This window comes from Rattus norvegicus, chromosome 1 (genome assembly GCF_021556685.1).
Source record: "Rattus norvegicus strain SHRSP/BbbUtx chromosome 1, alternate assembly SHRSP_T2T, whole genome shotgun sequence".
NCBI classification, from domain to species: Eukaryota; Metazoa; Chordata; class Mammalia; order Rodentia; family Muridae; genus Rattus; species Rattus norvegicus.
In genome coordinates, this window is record NC_141534.1 from 73,379,449 (window position 1) to 73,399,902 (window position 20,454).

Below are 20,454 nucleotides of genomic sequence, written 5' to 3' on the forward strand. Positions count from 1 at the left end.
CATAAACACAATAAAGGCAAACTAATAACAAATATCTAATTAAATGGAGAGAAACAATGCAATCCTACTAATTCCAGGGAGAAGACAAAGCAGTCCATTTTTCCCCTATCTATTCAATATGTACTTGAAGTTTTAGTTATTGTAGTAAGACAACTAAAGAACAGGTGGGCACTCCTGAGGCTGCAGAGCGGAAGAGACCACCAACACTGCTCACCCCTGCCCACATCCCTGGCCCAAGAGGAAACTGTATAAGGCCTCTGGGCTCCCGTGGGGGAGGGCCCAGGAGCGGCAGGACCCCTGTGCCTAAGACACCACCAGAACCAGAAGGAAACAGACCGGATAAACAGTTCTCTGCACCCAAATCCCGTGGGAGGGAGAGCTGAACCTTCAGAGAGGCAGACAAGCCTGGGAAACCAGAAGAGACTGCTCTCTACACACACATCTCGGACGCCAGAGGAAAAAGCCAAAGACCATCTGGAACCCTGGTGCACTGAAGCTCCCGGAAACGGCGGCACAGGTCTTCCTGGTTGCTGCCGCTGCAGAGAGCCCCTGGACAGCACCCCACGAGCAAACCTGAGCCTGGGGACCACAGGTAAGGCCAAATTTTCTGCTGCAAGAAAGCTGCCTGGTGAACTCAAGACACAGGCCCACAGGAACAGCTGAAGACCTGTAGAGAGGAAAAACTACACGCCCGAAAGCAGAACACTCTGTCCCCATAACTGACTGAAAGAGAGGAAAATAGGTCTACAGCACTCCTGACACACAGGCTTATAGGACAGTCTAGCCACTGTCAGAAATAGCAGAACAAAGTAACACTAGAGATAATCTGATGGCGAGAGGCAAGCGCAGGAACCCAAGCAACAGAAACCAAGACTACATGCCATCATCGGAGCCCAATTCTCCCACCAAAACAAACATGGAATATCCAAACACACCAGAAAAGCAAGATCTAGTTTCAAAATCATATTTGATCATGATGCTGGAGGACTTCAGGAAAGACCTGAACACACTTAGGGAAGCACAGGAAAACATTAATAAACAAGTAAAAGCCTACAGAGAGGAATCGCAAAAATCCCTGAAAGAATTCCAGGAAAACACAATCAAACAGTTGAAGGAATTAAAAATGGAAATAGAAGCAATCAAGAAAGAACACATGGAAACAACCCTGGATATAGAAAACCAAAAGAAGAGACAAGGAGCTGTAGATACAAGCTTCACCAACAGAATACAAGAGATGGAAGAGAGAATCTCAGGAGCAGAAGATTCCATAGAAATCATTGACTCAACTGTCAAAGATAATGTAAAGCGGAAAAAGCTACTGGTCCAAAACATACAGGAAATCCAGGACTCAATGAGAAGATCAAACCTAAGGATAATAGGTATAGAAGAGAGTGAAGACTCCCAGCTCAAAGGACCAGTAAATATCTTCAACAAAATCATAGAAGAAAACTTCCCTAACCTAAAAAAAGAGATACCCATAGACATACAGGAAGCCTACAGAACTCCAAATAGATTGGACCAGAAAAGAAACACCTCCTGTCACATAATTGTCAAAACACCAAACGCACAAAATAAAGAAAGAATATTAAAAGCAGTAAGGGAAAAAGGTCAAGTAACATATAAAGGGAGACCTATCAGAATCACACCAGACTTCTCGCCAGAAACTATGAAGGCCAGAAGATCCTGGACTGATGTTATACAGACCCTAAGAGAACACAAATGCCAGCCCAGATTACTGTATCCAGCAAAACTCTCAATTAACATTGATGGAGAAACCAAGATATTCCATGACAAAACCAAATTTACACAATATCTTTCTACAAATCCAGCACTACAAAGGATAATAAATGGTAAAGCCCAACATAAGGAGGCAAGCTATACCCTAGAAGAAGCAAGAAACTAATCGTCTTGGCAACAAAACAAAGAGAATGAAAGCACACAAACATAACCTCACATCAAATATGAATATAACGGGAAGCAATAATCACTATTCCTTAATATCTCTCAATATCAATGGCCTCAACTCCCCAATAAAAAGACATAGATTAACAAACTGGATACGCAACGAGGACCCTGCATTCTGCTGCCTACAGGAAACACACCTCAGAGACAAAGACAGACACTACCTCAGAGTGAAAGGCTGGAAAACAACTTTCCAAGCAAATGGTCAGAAGAAGCAAGCTGGAGTAGCCATTCTAATATCAAATAAAATCAATTTCCAACTAAAAGTCATCAAAAAAGATAAGGAAGGACACTTCATATTCATCAAAGGAAAAATCAACCAAGATGAACTCTCAATCCTAAATATCTATGCCCCAAATACAAGGGCACCTACATATGTAAAAGAAACCTTACTAAAGCTCAAAACACACATTGCACCTCACACAATAATAGTGGGAGATTTCAACACCCCACTCTCATCAATGGACAGATCATGGAAACAGAAATTAAACAGTGATGTAGACAGACTAAGAGAAGTCATGAGCCAAATGGACTTAACGGATATTTATAGAACATTCTATCCTAAAGCAAAAGGATATACCTTCTTCTCAGCTCCTCATGGTACTTTCTCCAAAATTGACCATATAATTGGTCAAAAAACGGGCCTCAACAGGTACAGAAAGATAGAAATAATCCCATGCGTGCTATCGGACCACCACGGCCTAAAACTGGTCTTCAATAACAATAAGGGAAGAATGCCCACATATACGTGGAAATTGAACAATGCTCTACTCAATGATAACCTGGTCAAGGAAGAAATAAAGAAAGAAATTAAAAACTTTTTAGAATTTAATGAAAATGAAGATACAACATACTCAAACTTATGGGACACAATGAAAGCTGTGCTAAGAGGAAAACTCATAGCGCTGAGTGCCTGCAGAAAGAAACAGGAAAGAGCATATGTCAGCAGCTTGACAGCACACCTAAAAGCTCTAGAACAAAAAGAAGCAAATACACCCAGGAGGAGTAGAAGGCAGGAAATAATCAAACTCAGAGCTGAAATCAACCAAGTAGAATCAAAAAGGACCATAGAAAGAATCAACAGAACCAAAAGTTGGTTCTTTGAGAAAATCAACAAGATAGATAAACCCTTAGCCAGACTAACGAGAGGACACAGAGAGTGTGTCCAAATTAACAAAATCAGAAATGAAAAGGGAGACATAACTACAGATTCGGAGGAAATTCAAAAAATCATCAGATCTTACTATAAAAACCTATATTCAACAAAATTTGAAAATCTTCAGGAAATGGACAATTTCCTAGACAGATACCAGGTATCGAAGTTAAATCAGGAACAGATAAACCAGTTAAACAACCCCATAACTCCTAAGGAAATAGAAGCAGTCATTAAAGGTCTCCCAACCAAAAAGAGCCCAGGTCCAGACGGGTTTAGTGCAGAATTCTATCAAACCTTCATAGAAGACCTCATACCAATATTATCCAAACTATTCCACAAAATTGAAACAGATGGAGCCCTACCGAATTCCTTCTATGAAGCCACAATTACTCTTATACCTAAACCACACAAAGACACAACAAAGAAAGAGAACTTCAGACCAATTTCCCTTATGAATATCGACGCAAAAATACTCAATAAAATTCTGGCAAACCGAATTCAAGAGCACATCAAAACAATCATCCACCATGATCAAGTAGGCTTCATCCCAGGCATGCAGGGATGGTTTAATATACGGAAAACCATCAACGTGATCCATTATATAAACAAACTGAAAGAACAGAACCACATGATCATTTCATTAGATGCTGAGAAAGCATTTGACAAAATTCAACACCCCTTCATGATAAAAGTCCTGGAAAGAATAGGAATTCAAGGCCCATACCTAAACATAGTAAAAGCCATATACAGCAAACCAGTTGCTAACATTAAACTAAATGGAGAGAAACTTGAAGCAATCCCACTAAAATCAGGGACTAGACAAGGCTGCCCACTCTCTCCCTACTTATTCAATATAGTTCTTGAAGTTCTAGCCAGAGCAATCAGACAACAAAAGGAGATCAAAGGGATACAGATCGGAAAAGAAGAGGTCAAAATATCACTATTTGCAGATGACATGATAGTATATTTAAGTGATCCCAAAAGTTCCACCAGAGAACTACTAAAGCTGATAAACAACTTCAGCAAAGTGGCTGGGTATAAAATTAACTCAAATAAATCAGTTGCCTTCCTCTATACAAAAGAGAAACAAGCCGAGAAAGAAATTAGGGAAACGACACCCTTCATAATAGACCCAAATAATATAAAGTACCTCGGTGTGACTTTAACCAAGCAAGTAAAAGATCTGTACAATAAGAACTTCAAGACACTGAGGAAAGAAATTGAAGAAGACCTCAGAAGATGGAAAGACCTCCCATGCTCATGGATTGGCAGGATTAATATGGTAAAAATGGCCATTTTACCAAAAGCAATCTACAGATTCAATGCAATCCCCATCAAAATACCAATCCAATTCTTCAAAGAGTTAGACAGAACAATTTGCAAATTCATCTGGAATAACAAAAAACCTAGGATAGCTAAAGCTATCCTCAACAATAAAAGGACTTCAGGGGGAATCACTATCCCTGAACTCAAGCAGTATTACAGAGCAATAGTGATAAAAACTGCATGGTATTGGTACAGAGACAGACAGATAGACCAATGGAATAGAATTGAAGACCCAGAAATGAACCCACACACCTATGGTCACTTGATTTTTGACAAAGGAGCCAAAACCATCCAATGGAAAAAAGATAGTATTTTCAGCAAATGGTGCTGGTTCAACTGGAGGGCAACATGTAGAAGAATGCAGATCGATCCATCCTTATCACCCTGTACAAAGCTTAAGTCCAAGTGGATCAAGGACCTCCACATCAAACCAGACACACTCAAACTAATAGAAGAAAAACTAGGGAAGCATCTGGAACACTTGGGCACTGGAAAAAATTTCCTGAACAAAACACCAATGGCTTATGCTCTAAGATCAAGAATCGACAAATGGGATCTCATAAAACTGCAAAGCTTCTGTAAGGCAAAGGACACTGTGGTTAGGACAAAACGGCAACCAACAGATTGGGAAAAGATCTTTACCAATCCTACAACAGATAGAGGCCTTATTTCCAAAATATACAAAGAACTCAAGAAGTTAGACCGCAGGGAAACAAATAACCCTATTAAAAAATGGGGTTCAGAGCTAAACAAAGAATTCACAGCTGAGGAATGCCAAATGGCCGAGAAACACCTAAAGAAATGTTCAACATCTTTAGTCATAAGGGAAATGCAAATCAAAACAACCCTGAGATTTCACCTCACACCAGTGCGATTGGCTAAGATCAAAAACTCAGGTGACAGCAGATGCTGGCGAGGATGTGGAGAAAGAGGAACACTCCTCCATTGTTGGTGGGATTGCAGACTGGTAAAACCATTCTGGAAATCAGTCTGGAGGTTCCTCAGAAAATTGGACATTGAACTGCCTGAGGATCCAGCTATACCTCTCTTGGGCATATACCCAAAAGATGCCTCAACATATAAAAGAGACACGTGCTCCACTATGTTCATCGCAGCCTTATTTATAATAGCCAGAAGCTGGAAAGAACCCAGATGCCCTTCAACAGAGGAATGGATACAGAAAATGTGGTACATCTACACAATGGAATATTACTCAGCTATCAAAAACAACGAGTTTATGAAATTCGTAGGCAAATGGTTGGAACTGGAAAATATCATCCTGAGTGAGCTAACCCAATCACAGAAAGACATACATGGTATGCACTCATTGATAAGTGGCTATTAGCCCAAATGCTTGAATTACCCTAGATCCCTAGAACAAACGAAACTCAAGACGGATGATCAAAATGTGAATGCTTCACTCCTTCTTTAAATGAGGAAAAAGAATACCCTTGGCAGGGAAGGGAGAGGCAAAGATTAAAACAGAGACTGAAGGAACACCCATTCAGAGCCTGCCCCACATGTGGCCCATACATATACAGCCACCCAATTAGACAAGATGGATGAAGCAAAGAAGTGCAGACCGACAGGAGCCGGATGTAGATCGCTCCTGAGAGACACAGCCAGAATACAGCAAATATAGAGGGGAATGCCAGCAGCAAACCACTGAACTGAGAATAGGTCCCCTATTGAAGGAATCAGAGAAAGAACTGAAGAGCTTGAAGGGGCTCGAGACCCCAAAAGTACAACAATGCCAAGCAACCAGAGCTTCCAGGGACTAAGCCACTACCTAAAGACTATACATGGACTGACCCTGGACTCTGACCCCATAGGTAGCAATGAATATCCTAGTAAGAGCACCAGTGGAAGGGGAAGCCCTGGGTCCTGCTAAGACTGAACCCACAGTGAACTAGTCTATGGGGGGAGGGCGGCAATGGGGGGAGGGTTGGGAGGGGAACACCCATAAGGAAGGGGAGGGGGGAGGGGGATGTTTGCCCGGAAACCGGGAAAGGGAATAACACTCGAAATGTATATAAGAAATACTCAAGTTAATAAAAAAAAAAAAAGACAACTAAAGAAGATTGAGGAAATACATATTTGGAAAAGAAGAAGTCAAAGTATTGCTATTTGCAGATGATATGATAGCATACTCAAGCCCCCCCCCCCAAAAAAAATCTTCCAGAGAACTTCTACAGCTTATAAACACCTTCAGCAAAGTGGCTGCACACAAACCTAACTCAAAGAAATTAGTGGCCCTCCTTTATATAAACTATAAGTAGACTGAGAAAGCAATCAGAGAAACCACATACGTTAAAATAGTCACGAATAATATAAAATATCTTGGTGTTAACTCTAACCAAGTGACCTGTATGTTAGGAACTTCAAGTCTCTGAAGACATACATTGAGGAAGATATCAGAAGATGTAAGATCTTCAATACCCATGGATTGGTATAAGATTAACACAGTAAAAATGGCTATCTTACCAAGAGCAATCTATAGATTCAATGCAATTCCCACCAAAATTCTAATACAATTCTTTATAGACCTTGGAAAACAATTCTGACCTTCATATAGAAAAACAAAACAACCAGGATAGCTAAAACAATCATGTATAACAAAAGAACACGAGAGGTATCACCATCCCTGGTTTCAAGCTACACTACAGAGCAATAGTAATAACAAACAAGTCCATTGTATTAGTATACAAACAAACAGGCTGATGAACAAAATTGAATTGAAAACTGAGAATTCAACCAATATATCTACAGATGCTTGGTATGTATGTATGTATGTATGTATGTATGTATGTATATATGTATGTATGTATGTATGTATGTATAACAAGGAGGCCAAAACCATATGATGGGGAAAAGGCAGTTTCAACAGACAGTGCTGATGTCTGTTTGTAGAAAAATGCAAGTACATACAAATTTATCACCCTGCACAAAACTCAAGTACAAGTGGATCAAAGACCTCAACATAAAATTGGATACACTTAATCTAATTAATTGAAAGGAAAGTGGAGAATAGCCTTGAACTCATTTGAACAGGAGGCAACTTCCTGAAGAGCAACTTCCTGAACAGAATACTCACAGACCAGGCACTAAGATCAATAATTATTAAACTGGACCTCATGGAACACACTTTTGTAAGGCAAAATGACACTGTCAATAGGACAAAATGGCAGCATGCAGAATGGGAAATGATCTTCACCAACCCGACATCTGACAGATGACTAATATCCAGGCAGGTCTCTCAGTGGAAGGATAAAAACACTATCAGACCCACAAAACCTTTGACTCAAAATCTGTCCTGCCTGCAAGAAGTGCAGGGACAAAGATGGAGCAGAGTCTGAGAGAATGGCCAACCAGTAGCTGACCCAAGGTAAAACCCATCCCATGGGCAAGAAGTAATCCCTAACACTATTAATAACACGATGTCATGCTTGCACACAGGAGGCTACCATAAGTGTTCTCTGAGAGGCTTCGACCTAGCAGCTGGTGGAAACTAGGCAAAGAACCACAGCCAAATATTACACAGAACTAAGGGAGTATTGTGGAGATTTGGGGGAAGGATTGAGGGACGTGGAATGAATAGGGAGTCCACAAGTATATCAACAAAGTCAACTACCATCGAAGCTTGGGGATTCTCAGAGATGAAAAATGAGCATATGCAGGCTGGGCAGTGTGCCCTTCCCCCACATACATAGCAGATATGAAGCTCCATCTTCATGTTGGGCACCTGGACAACTGGAAGGAGTGTTGACACTGACTTTGTTATCTGCATGAGGATCCTGTTTCCCCTAACTGCTACCCTGTCTGGAGAGGATGTGTCATTCTGTACTGATTTGTTGTGTCAGGGTGGGTTGGTAACCAGGGGGGCACCTCCCCCTTCTCAGAGAATATGGTACTGTATGAGGGGGACGATGGGAGGAGAGGGGAAGTTTGCGATCGGGATGTAAAGTGAATAAAAATCTTAAAATATAAATTAGAAAAACCTTAAATAAATGAAGTTCAATGCAATAGTAAATTTAAAATATTTCCATTATTATGTATACAATAATATTATTTCCATTACTGAACATTCAATATCTTTGAAATTTGAAGTTTTGTTTAAAAGCTAGATAAGGGATTACACAGAACATAGCCCTGGTCACTCTTCCAGAGAAGTAGAGATATGTAAAGGAAATACCATGAAAAAATTATGTTGCTAAGTTTCACTTCCCTTATTCTAGGAATCTCTAGACATTTTACAGTTTATATTTTCACAAATTAGGTAAATTCAAAGCATGAACGTGGAATTCTACAGGAAAAGTATTCTTACCTACAAAGAGTAGATTGTTGTAATTCTCCAACATCACGTCCATGTACAATGCCCTCTGAGCATGGTCAAGACATTCCCATTCCTGCTGTGAGAAGTCCACAGACACATCCTTGAATGTTAATAGATCCTATAATAAAATTACATATTTACCATGTGGTGCTGGACAATAATGCTTTTATAGGTAAAAAAAATCTAAAGAACAAGAGATATTTTGTGATATAGGTGAGACACAGCAAACATTTAAGAACAAAAGGTTTCTATAAGTCCTGCAGAGATGTGTCAGAAATTAAGCATTGCTACTCTTCCATGGACAATGCATGGAATCACTTATTAGTGTTTACATTCACAAGGTCTCTCTCCATGAATTTTCTGATGATTCCTCAGACCTGAGTAGCAGATAAAGATTTTGCCAAAATTTGAAAAATTTGTTTGTAGTTTGGATCCTATAATGTCTTTTTTAAAAAAGATTTATTTATCTTATTAATATGAGTCTCTTTAGACATACCAGAAAAGGACATTACAGACATTACAGATGGTTGTGAGCCACCATGTGGTTTCTAGGAATTGAACTCAGGACCTCTGGAAGAGCAGTCAGTGCTCTTACCTATGCAGCCATTTCTCCAGACCTTATGATGTCTTTTAAATTTGTTTAAAATGTTGTTTGGTTCCAAGCATCCTCATGGCACTAAACAACAGATTTTTAAATCTAGCTACCTATGTGATCCAGTCCTCTCTTCTGAACTTTACAGGCTGGAGGCCATCATAGCATACATGCACATATTCAGACAAATATACTGAAATACATGAAATTAAATTCTAATTTATTTTTAATAAAAGATACTTTCTAAAATACTCATAGGTTTTACTGTATTTTCCTATCTCACTGAAAACAGGATGGCATAATAGTTGTATAATCAGCAAATGTTTAGGGAATATTACAAACACATCTGAGGTCTAGATGCAGGAATGTACCTTTATGAAATATGTGCTGACATCAAACAGAAGGTACCAATGTTATTAATGGTAAAGTTATGGTGAGCAGAATTATGTTTCCAAATTCTCCCAGGGTCAACTTTGGTCAAATATGCACACTAGAACAATATTGTCTTCAGGCAGGTTTAACCTGACTCTATTCTAAAATACTCTTTTGGCATCTTGAGGCTTAGGTACAATACTGCAACCTTTCTAGAACAAAGAGACAGTATATGGAATGCAGAATTTCTAGTGAATTAAAAGTCAGAGATTTTTTTTAAACAGTAAGGAATGTAACATCAGTTTACTTATCAAATATTCTAAACAACACATAGAATCAACTACTTTGTGAACTTATTTTATGAGACTACATCACAACCACAAAGTAAGTAGAAAAAACAGCATTAGGCAACATTAAAATCATTCAGTTTTCTAAACATTGACATAAAAATATAGATAATAATTTTATAACTTCTGTATGATCTATTACAACAGAATTATTAGCTATGCATCTGGAAATAAATGGTGTATATGGCAATAGGTGCAGATAATGTTATCTTTGATCAAATCAAGTTTTAAATTGAGAATCTTTTATGAATTTTGAATACATTGTTCTGCTCAGGAGACTGAATTGAAATTAGTATCTTCCAATTCAACTTTATTTTTTCTTCAGTATTTGATCTCATTTGTATAGCAGGATTGTAAATTACACAGATAAATATTAACTATAATTCTTCCTTTCTTTTTTTTTTTTTTTTTGTTCTTTTTTTTGGAGCTGGGGACCGAACCCAGGGCCTTGCGCTTCCTATCTTCCTTTCTTTTCTAAAACTAGAACATAGAAGGTTATATAGTGATTCTGTGACAAATGTGCATCAGAATGTAAACCTACAGCCTGGAGAAAAGACTAGGAGGAAAAGGCACTTGATGTTTCTCCGTAGAAACCTGATTCAATTCTCTCTACACATATGGCAAGACACTACAATGCTTGACTTTAGTTTCAAAGGTTTGGTGCTGAATTCAGGGATCTAGGGGTATAATGCATCATGCAGTGTATATGAAAAACTGCAGATCAACACTTATACTTAAATAAAATATTATTGTAAAGAAAAATAGAAACATCATTACATTGCTAAGAATTTTCCTCTACGTAATACATAGATTGCAAAAGGGGAAAAACACAAGTGGATGGAGTATTCTTCCTCTTAAAGAAATTAAGAAAAAAAAAGAAATTAAGAGAATTAAGAAGAACCTTGGTTTATGCTTGAAAATTGATGGCTTATGCACAGCACCAAGTCAATACTCTCTAAAAATTCCTTACTATTATAGTTCACATGATGTATTATAAAGTTGGAGACAGTAGTGTTTATGCCAAATATGAAAAATGAAACAAAGGTAATAGAGAAAATACTCATCTGTGTATTAAATATTTACCATTAAACATTGAACAGAACCTCTCCTAAGTCAAACAGATTTCTAGTGTCAACACAACCATGATTACTTTGTAACAAAAAAAAATCACAAAGAAAGACACCATAATACTGCAACCTTCTTTACCTCACTGACAAATCAATGTTATGAAAGAGCAAGCAACATATTCTTTTGAAACCTCACCTGTGTCACTAGGAAGCTGAAATGTTTACTATTAGAATTAAAGACAGAGTTGCTTACCATTCTACTCTTCAAAAATTCTTTTTTTATATATTGTTTAATGATGTCCATATATTTGCAGATCAACATTCACAAACCTGTTTCCGGAAACATGACCACTCCTGAAAAGCAATTTATGTGGCACAAGAGACATATCTTCCCCACTAACATGCAAGGATACAAGTGTATCCTATGTAGAAATTGCCTGTAAATATATTCTTTGAGAATCATTTAGAATAGACAATTTTCAGAATTCCAGGTATCAAGTCCATGGAAATTTATGTCCTCACAGTATAAAATCCAGTTTAAATATAATGGGAAACAGCTGCAGTATATAAGTGAAAGTTCTAAAGTCATTATTGACTATCAGGAAAAAAACAAAGAAAATACACTTTAGATAATATTACCAGATGTAGAGAATTAAAGTTTTGAATGGGTTTCATAATAAAAACAACTTTTAGAGAAAGGAGGACAGGACACTGACCTGGGGATCATTTACCAAAGCAGAATTCATTCTTCTTATTGCTCTTCTCCAAGTTTCTGTCTCAGGAACAAACACAGGAATTCTTCTTAAAACTTTATATAAAAATGTCAAAAATACAAAGCTAAAATTAATGCAACTCTGCTATGAATAATGGCAAGCACAATAAGAACCAAAATGATAATAGAAAGCTTAACTACAATATAAGGCTTTTTTCTGCCCTCAGCTGCCACCAGGCTAATACAGAACATGCACATCTGGTGCAAAACACAATTACTCAGGATTATTACTGAGAACTTATCTTCCAGGGACTAGAGTCATAGCCAAATGCCTACTGGGCACCTAGGATACATTACCCAACAAACCAGGGAAGAGTATCTGATTTTTCCTTCACATTACATTTCATTCTACCTTGCAGATAGAGTACATTGATTTTACATGTGTGCACTGTTGTCTTGGAATAGAAATAGATCTTTTATCTGCCAAAACCATAATTTTTTTTCAAAAAATAATTGTCATAAGATCTAGTTACAGCAATTTTAATCATCAACTACAAAGGGTTTACAGTCATACCAAGATAAAATGTATCTTTCTAATTAATTCATCCAATCAATGTGGATCTGTTTTCTTTGTCACATGCACATCTTTGGTTGAGAATATTGATCATGTAAAATCCACATCAATGTATTGATAGAATATTAACATTCAGGCCACACATGTCTTTAAATGGACAAGTGTTCATGTGCTGTTCTAAGCCAGTGTGATTCTCCATCTCTCAAATGTTGTTGACTTTTTAACACAGTTATAGGTACTCTTAAATGTATGTATCTGCATGAGAGCAGACCCACCTGGATATTGGTAAAAGAGTGGAGTATTAGTTCCTGAGACCATAAGAATATTCATTTCATCATGGCTTTAGCAAGGGTCAATTTACCTCCACAGAATCTCAACCCACAGGTTGAAAACAACAGGTGAAGTAGCTGATTATCAGCAAGAGAAATAGGATCTGTCTTCTCTGAATGGTGTTCCATGAGAAGGTCAGTGGAAGTCACAGGAACAACACATAACTTGGCAGATAGCAGTGAAGACATGAAAATGAAATTGCAGCAAACGTAAAAGCTCCCAGGGAATACAGCACATCCAGCCAACTTCCATCAGAGTGTATGCATGACCTTCAGGATCTTTGAAACTCAACTGCAAACCACAGCACTGGAGTGTGACAATGATTATGTCGTTCAATGTGTTTGGTTTCAATGCATTTGATATATGAACAGTATAGAAGAGTTTGCTGGATGTGACTTAGGAGAAAATTAAGATGCAGCAAATAATTGAATTTCTTTTACTACGCAGATGCCTAATCCAGTTTGCTGATCATGAGTTATTTAGAGTGCCAACATGACCTTTCTACATCATGCCTGACAGATCAGTGAGGAGGTGTGACATCTGGAGGCCTGTGGTTATATCTTAGAATGAGAAAACTGTGGCATTTAATACAATTCACTTTCCTCTCATGGCAGACTTCTCTGTTGATGGGATGCTGGATAATAGCACTTCTCTGTACTCTTCCACACTTACCGGGGATCCTCATAAAAGTCACTGGTATGTATCTAATTATATATATATATATCAGCATGATGAAACTTCTTTTGCCACGATACATTGTGCACAAGACGTTCTCTACCTCTGGACTCCATAAATATAAACAACTTTATTATACAGAGGAATCACCTAACTGTTCCAGTGTTGACATGAGGTGTCAGCATATTTAGGATCCATATCACACTAGAAGTGACATGTCTATGTTCTTTCCTGTACTGTTATCTTGAATCCTTAAGGAAAACATCCAGATTAGTTCTAGGGTCTTGTTTTAAAAGTCAGGGTTATTTCTTTGAATTTTACTGGGAGGTGTATTTTTGCCTGCATATATGTCTGTACACTTGATGCACTCAAAGACTACAGCCTAAGAGGAGCAACAAATACACTGGAACATGAGCTCTGGAAGGATGCAAATTCCCTGGGCAGTGACAGAAAATTGAACCTGGAAACTGCAACAGCAACAAATGTCCTTAACTGTTGAGCCACATCTTCTGCCCTTTAATTGTGTTTTAATTTGCTACTTTGCAGATATAAATAGATGATGGGTGAGACAGAATTCATAGAGCACCAAGGAAAGTTTCTTGGAGTGTGTGAATGAGTGCCAGCTCAGGAAAGACGATCACACAGAAATGGGGTGACAAAGACACATTGGCAGCAAGAGGTTTTTTCTGGCTGTGAAAGATTTCCCAATATTTATGTGCCTGAGGACTTACAAAGCTGAACACAACTCAATCTGAAATAGGATATAGAAAGATATTAGTCACACCATGTAGAAATTAATACAATTCGAGACTTAAATATAATTCAATTATTCAACAGAGCAGAACTGGTTCTGTGCAAAGATTAAAATCCTGACAAAGCATTGGGCACTTAGTGGAAACTAAAAGAGTGAGCTTATATGAATTAGAACTAGAGACAAAGAGAAGACACTACACTATAAGACAATGATGGGGCACTGGGCAGATCCTATCTAGGTTCAGATTCTGTGGGCTACAGTCCCCATCTGCCAGGCAAGGCAAACTCAATGGTGTCATGGTGGCAAGACTATTTTGTGGGTAACAGAAGGCATTCTGGTACAATCCGAGGCCAGTTACAATGGGGAGAAAATACATTGGTTACACTGGAAACCTGGCCAAAACCAACAATAAGAAACGTCACAGGTCCTAGAAAGGAATCCTCTACTGACATTGGCTTCATGTACAAATGGTCTGCATACCCCTGTAGCTGGGTGCAGCTTTCAGTCTGGGTTAAAGTAACATGGTTTTGAATAGGAAACAGTGATTTTAGAGACTGAAAATTATCAATTTCTGAGAACAACTGACTATTCACTGTAAACTGTATAAAGGGAAATCCATTATTACCACATGTAATATTATTCTCAGTGAAAATTTCCAAAATCATTAGTGAAATAAGATTATGGCAAAACCAATTTCTTCTTTACACTGTCACTTGAGATGCACCTCACCCTTTGCTCAATCCCTCTAACATTTTTTGCTACAGTCTCCTCTGTCATACCACTTAGGGCTCTTAGCTGATTCACCATTGAGCAGATCTGGCTGAGCAGGGGTAAGCCTGCACATGGAAAGAAGATTCTTCAGAAAGCACCTGGAACTTTTCCAGAATAAAATGAAAGATGCTAAAACGTGCCAAAATGGTAAACATGAAGGAAAGAGGAAATATCATGAAAAATGTCCTTCTCTCTGAATATTTCACTTTCTTTTCTGATATTTGAGGCTCATTTAACCACAGTTCACACACATGTAGAGTCATTTTTCCCAAGAACCCTGAGGAAGAATGAAGAACACTGAACAAAACCTATTCTGACCCATAGAAACCAGACTGCTGCACATGGACACTGGGGAAAATTTCTAGAGCAAAACACCAATGGCTTATGCTCTAAGATCAAGAATCGAAAAATGGGACCTCATAAAACTGCAAATCTTCTGTAAGGCAAAGGACACTGTCATTAGGACAAAACGGCAACCAACAGATTGGGCAAAGATCTTTACCAATCCTACATCTGATAGAGGGTTAATATCCAATATATACAAAGAACTCAAGAAGTTAGACTCCAGAGACCCAAATAACCCTATTAAAAATGAGTACAGAGCTAAACAAAACATTCTAAGCTGAGGATTATCTAATGGCCAAAAAGCACCTAAAGAAATGTTCAACATCCTTAGTCATCATGAAATGCAAATCAAAACAACCCTGAGATTCCACATCACACCAGTCAGAATGGCTAAGATAAAAAACTCAGGTGACAATAGATCCTGGCGAGAATGGGGAGAAAGAGGAACAGTCCTCCATTGCTGGTGGCATTGCAAACTGGTACAATAACTCTGGAAATCAGTCTGGAGGTTCCTCAGAAAATTGGACATTACACTACCTGAGGACCCAGATATACCTCTCCTGGGCATATACCCAAAAGATGCTCGAACATACACACAGGCACATGTTCCACTATGTTCATAGCAGCCTTATTTATAATAGCCAGAAGCTGGAAAGAACCCAGATGCCTTCAACTGAGGAATGAATTAAAAAAATGTGGTACATCTATACAATAGAGTACTACTCAGCTATCAAAAACAATGACTTCATGAAATTCATAGGCAAATGGATGAAACTAGAAAATATCATCCTGAGTGAGGTAACTCAATCACAGAAAAAACACACTTGGGATGCACTCATTGATAAGTGGATATGAGCCCAAAAGCTGAAATCACCCAAGACGTAATCCACAGACCACAGTCAGTTCAAGAAGGATGACCAAAATGCAGATGCTCCCACTCTTTCTTAAAAGGGGGAAAATATCAATAGTAGAGAATATGGAATCAAAGTTTAGAGAAACAACTAGAGGAATGGCCGTTCAGAGCCCACCACACATGTGGCACATATATATATACAGTCACCAAAACTAGATAAGATTGAAGAAGCTAAAAAATGCATGCTGAAAGGGGCCGAATATAGATGTTTCCTGAGAGACACATCCAGTGCATGTCCAATACAGATGTCAATGGTAGCAGCAAACCACTGAACTGAGAACGGGACCCACTTGGAGGGAATTAGAGGAAGTATTGAAAGAGTTAAAGGAGCTTGCAACCCCATAAGGAAAACAATTCCACCAACCAGAGATTCCAGGGACCAAACCGCTACCTAAAGACTACACATGGACTGACCCAGGGCTCCAACTGCATTTGTAGCAGAGAATAACCTTGATGGGGCACCAGTGGAAGGGGAAGTCCTTGGTTCTGCCAAGGTTGGACCCTCAGTGCAGGGGAATATGGAGGGGCAGTAAGGGGGATATATGAGGGGAATACTCATATGAGGGAGGGGGAGGGAGGGAAGAGGAGGAGATGAGGATTTATGGGCAGGAAATTGGGAAGGGGAATAACATTTGAAATGGCAGTAGTGAAAGGTATCCTGGCTCCTCGTAGAGATAAGGATGAAACCCCAGTGACTCTAAGGGACAGTATGTGTTTCCCTAAACTCCCAGGAGGCCAGGCCCCTCTCACACAGCTACAGCCCCCTGTAGAGAGGCTGGTGGCCAGCAGTCATGTAGGTAGAAGCAGGAACAACCCCTCCCACATGTAGATGACACATTCCCAAGCTCTCAGGCCAAGCCAATAGGAAGTACCTTTTGTCAGATCCTGACCCACTCCCAAACTATATATAAGAATCCTATCCAGAAGGATTAAAAGGGTGCAAGAACTATTCCTCATGAGATAGATTCTGTCATAAGATTCTGTCATAAGAGCTTTAACACTGCTGCTCGGAGAAGAAGATATCTGCTCTCCTGAAATTTCCACCAGAAGCTTTCCTGGACACCTCACTGGCTTGCCAGCCTACTGCTGGCTTAGCCCAGCCTAGGATGTCTTATGCAGAGACAGAGGTGGAGCACCTGCTGCAGCTGAAGTGATTCCCCCTTCCTGATTGAATTCTCTTCCTTTTATCTGAACCCTGGCACCTGGTCAGGCCAGAGATCTCTGTGGAAAGCTTCCAGTATGAAGGCAAACATCTGGCGACTACATTGGGCTCAAAGAGCAATACAACTGCAGGAGAATAGATACTGCCTGAAGGTGAGCATTCCTCCACCTCTCTGGAGACAAGCAACTTAACTTTTTTTGGTGTGCTTTCATTCAGGGCCACCCCATGGATTTGGACAAACTGAAGGGGGAACTGAAGCCTCTGGCCTCTGGTGTTGGCAGACTGTCCTTCTAGCCCCTGTCTAAATCCCAACAGCCCACAATTGCCATTGGCAAAGACTCTCTATCTAACTTCTCCTTAAAGCAAAAAGCATACCTAGTAACACAGCAGCCACTTAAAAGTCACAGGGCACCTGACAGTTCTTATCTGTGGGAAGGCTTAGCATTTTGGATCTCTGTGGAATACCCCAAAGTTGATAGACCAAGAGAATATTCCCATTGGGCAAAGTATTTCTCCTCTTCTCTGTCATGTGCAATTCATCATCAAAAATCAGTCAATACTCATGGGCATAAAGGAATTGTTTGATCATGATGACAATATTATACACTACTAAGTTTCTGAATTAATCATGGAACACAAATGAAAGGAGCCTAATATTTCTCAAAAGACACATATTAAAAAGATGCTTTTCATAAAATGTTCGTTGTCCTTTGACACTTTTGTTGTATTCTATGAAATCTGAGCTTCATTCTCACATAGCTTACACACATGCACAGTAACTGAAAAGGAAACCTGAAGATGAGCACAAATTCTGGGTGTAGTGACTCACGTTAATCCTTTCTCTCTGGAGGCAGGGGCAGACCTGTTCCTGCACATTCATGGCCAGCATAGTCCACATAGTGAGTTCCAGTGGGACAAGTCATGTAGGAAAGGTTATGGCAAACAAGTGAATTTTCTGCAGATGGCCCACTAGACTGCCTGGCTGCAATGGGTGTGCTCTGAGAAGCATGGACCCCAGAGATTTTGTCGCAGAATTGCTTGCCACTGGTGATGTTACTTTCCTGCCAATATTACATAGCCTAATGATTCTTGGGCATCACCACACAATATTGAAAAGTTTTTTGCGCCAGACCCGGTGAGAGAGAGACCCAACCGCCTGGTCAGGTGGGCACTCCTGAGGCTGCAGAGCGGAAGAGACCACCAACACTGCTCACCCCTGCCAACATCCCTGGCCCAAGAGGAAAGTGTATAAGGCCTCTGGGCTCCCGTGGGGGAGGGCCCAGGAGCAGCAGGACACCTGCCAGAGACACCCGCCGGACCCTGAAGGAAACAGACCAGATAAACAGTTCTCTGCACCCAAATCCCGTGGGAGGGAGAGCTAAACCTTCAGAGAGGCAGACAAGCCTGGGAAACCAGAAGAGACTGCTCCCTGCACACACATCTCGGACGCCAGAGGAAAAAGCCAAAGACCATCTGGAACCCTGGTGCACTGAAGCTCCCGGAAGGGGCGGCACAGGTCTTCCTGGTTGCTGCCGCTGCAGAGAGCCCCTGGGCAGCACCCCACGAGCGAACCTGAGCCTCGGGACCACAGGTAAGACCAACTTTTCTGCTGCAAGAAAGCTGCCTGGTGAACTCAAGACACAGGCCCACAGGAACAGCTGAAGACCTGTAGAGAGGAAAAACTACACGCCCGAAAGCAGAACACTCTGTCCCCATAACTGGCTGAAAGAAAACAGGAAAACAGGTCTACAGCACTCCTGACACACAGGCTTATAGGACAGTCTAGCCACTGTCAGAAATAGCAGAACAAAGTAACACTAGAGATAATCTGATGGCGAGAGGCAAGCGCAGGAACCCAAGCAACAGAAACCAAGACTACATGCCATCATCGGAGCCCAATTCTCCCACCAAAACAAACATGGAATATCCAAACACACCAGAAAAGCAAGATCTAGTTTCAAAATCATATTTGATCATGATGCTGGAGGACTTCAAGAAAGACATGAACACACTTAGGGAAACACAGGAAAACATTAATAAACAAGTAGAAGCCTACAGAGAGGAATCGCAAAAATCCCTGAAAGAATTCCAGGAAAACACAATCAAACAGTTGAAGGAATTAAAAATGGAAATAGAAGCAATCAAGAAAGAACACATGGAAACAACCCTGGATATAGAAAACCAAAAGAAGAGAGAAGGAGCTGTAGATACAAGCTTCACCAACAGAATACAAGAGATGGAAGAGAGAATCTCAGGAGCAGAAGATTCCATAGAAATCATTGACTCAACTGTCAAAGATAATGTAAAGCGGAAAAAGCTACTGGTCCAAAACATACAGGAAATCCAGGACTCAATGAGAAGATCAAACCTAAGGATAATAGGTATAGAAGAGAGTGAAGACTACCAGCTCAAAGGACCAGTAAATATCTTCAACAAAATCATAGAAGAAAACTTCCCTAACCTAAAAAAAGAGATACCCATAGACATACAAGAAGCCTACAGAACTCCAAACAGATTGGACCAGAAAAGAAACACCTCCCGTCACATAATTGTCAAAACACCAAACGCACAAAATAAAGAAAGAATATTAAAAGCAGTAAGGGAAAAAGGTCAAGTAACTTATAAAGGGAGACCTATCAGAATCACACCAGACTTCTCGCCAGAAACTATGAAGGCCAGAAGATCCTGGACTGATGTTATACAGACCCTAAGAGAACACAAATGCCAGCCCAGGTTACTGTATCCAGCAAAACTCTCAATTAACATTGATGGAGAAACCAAGACATTCCATGACAAAACCAAATTTACACAATATCTTTCTACAAATCCAGCACTACAAAGGATAATAAATGGTAAAGCCCAACATAAGGAGGCAAGCTATACCCTGGAAGAAGCAAGAAACTAATCGTCTTGGCAACAAAACAAAGAGAATGAAAGCACACAAACATAACCTCACATCCAAATATGAATATAACGGGAAGCAATAATCACTATTCCTTAATATCTCTCAACATCAATGGCCTCAACTCCCCAATAAAAAGACATAGATTAACAAACTGGATA

General features: G+C 39.7%; 1 protein-coding gene across 9 annotated transcripts in view; it reads right to left on the bottom strand.

Annotated features, from left to right (window-relative positions):
• Window positions 1-20,454, bottom strand: part of Zfp945 (zinc finger protein 945) — a 110,608-nt gene that overhangs the window by 47,763 nt on the left and 42,391 nt on the right. For 6 of the 9 annotated variants that reach the window (XM_087605580.1, XM_087605594.1, XM_087605581.1 and 3 more), the window contains 2 exons: window positions 11,872-11,963; window positions 8,769-8,895 (listed from right to left, as the gene is read on the bottom strand). In XM_087605580.1, the coding sequence (XP_087461706.1) occupies window positions 8,769-8,895; window positions 11,872-11,901 (157 nt within the window). In that variant the 5' untranslated portion in view covers window positions 11,902-11,963. The remainder of the gene's footprint in view (window positions 1-8,768; window positions 8,896-11,871; window positions 11,964-20,454) is intronic. The other 3 variants (XM_087605587.1, XM_087605579.1, XM_087605575.1) reach the window with 1 other exon arrangement.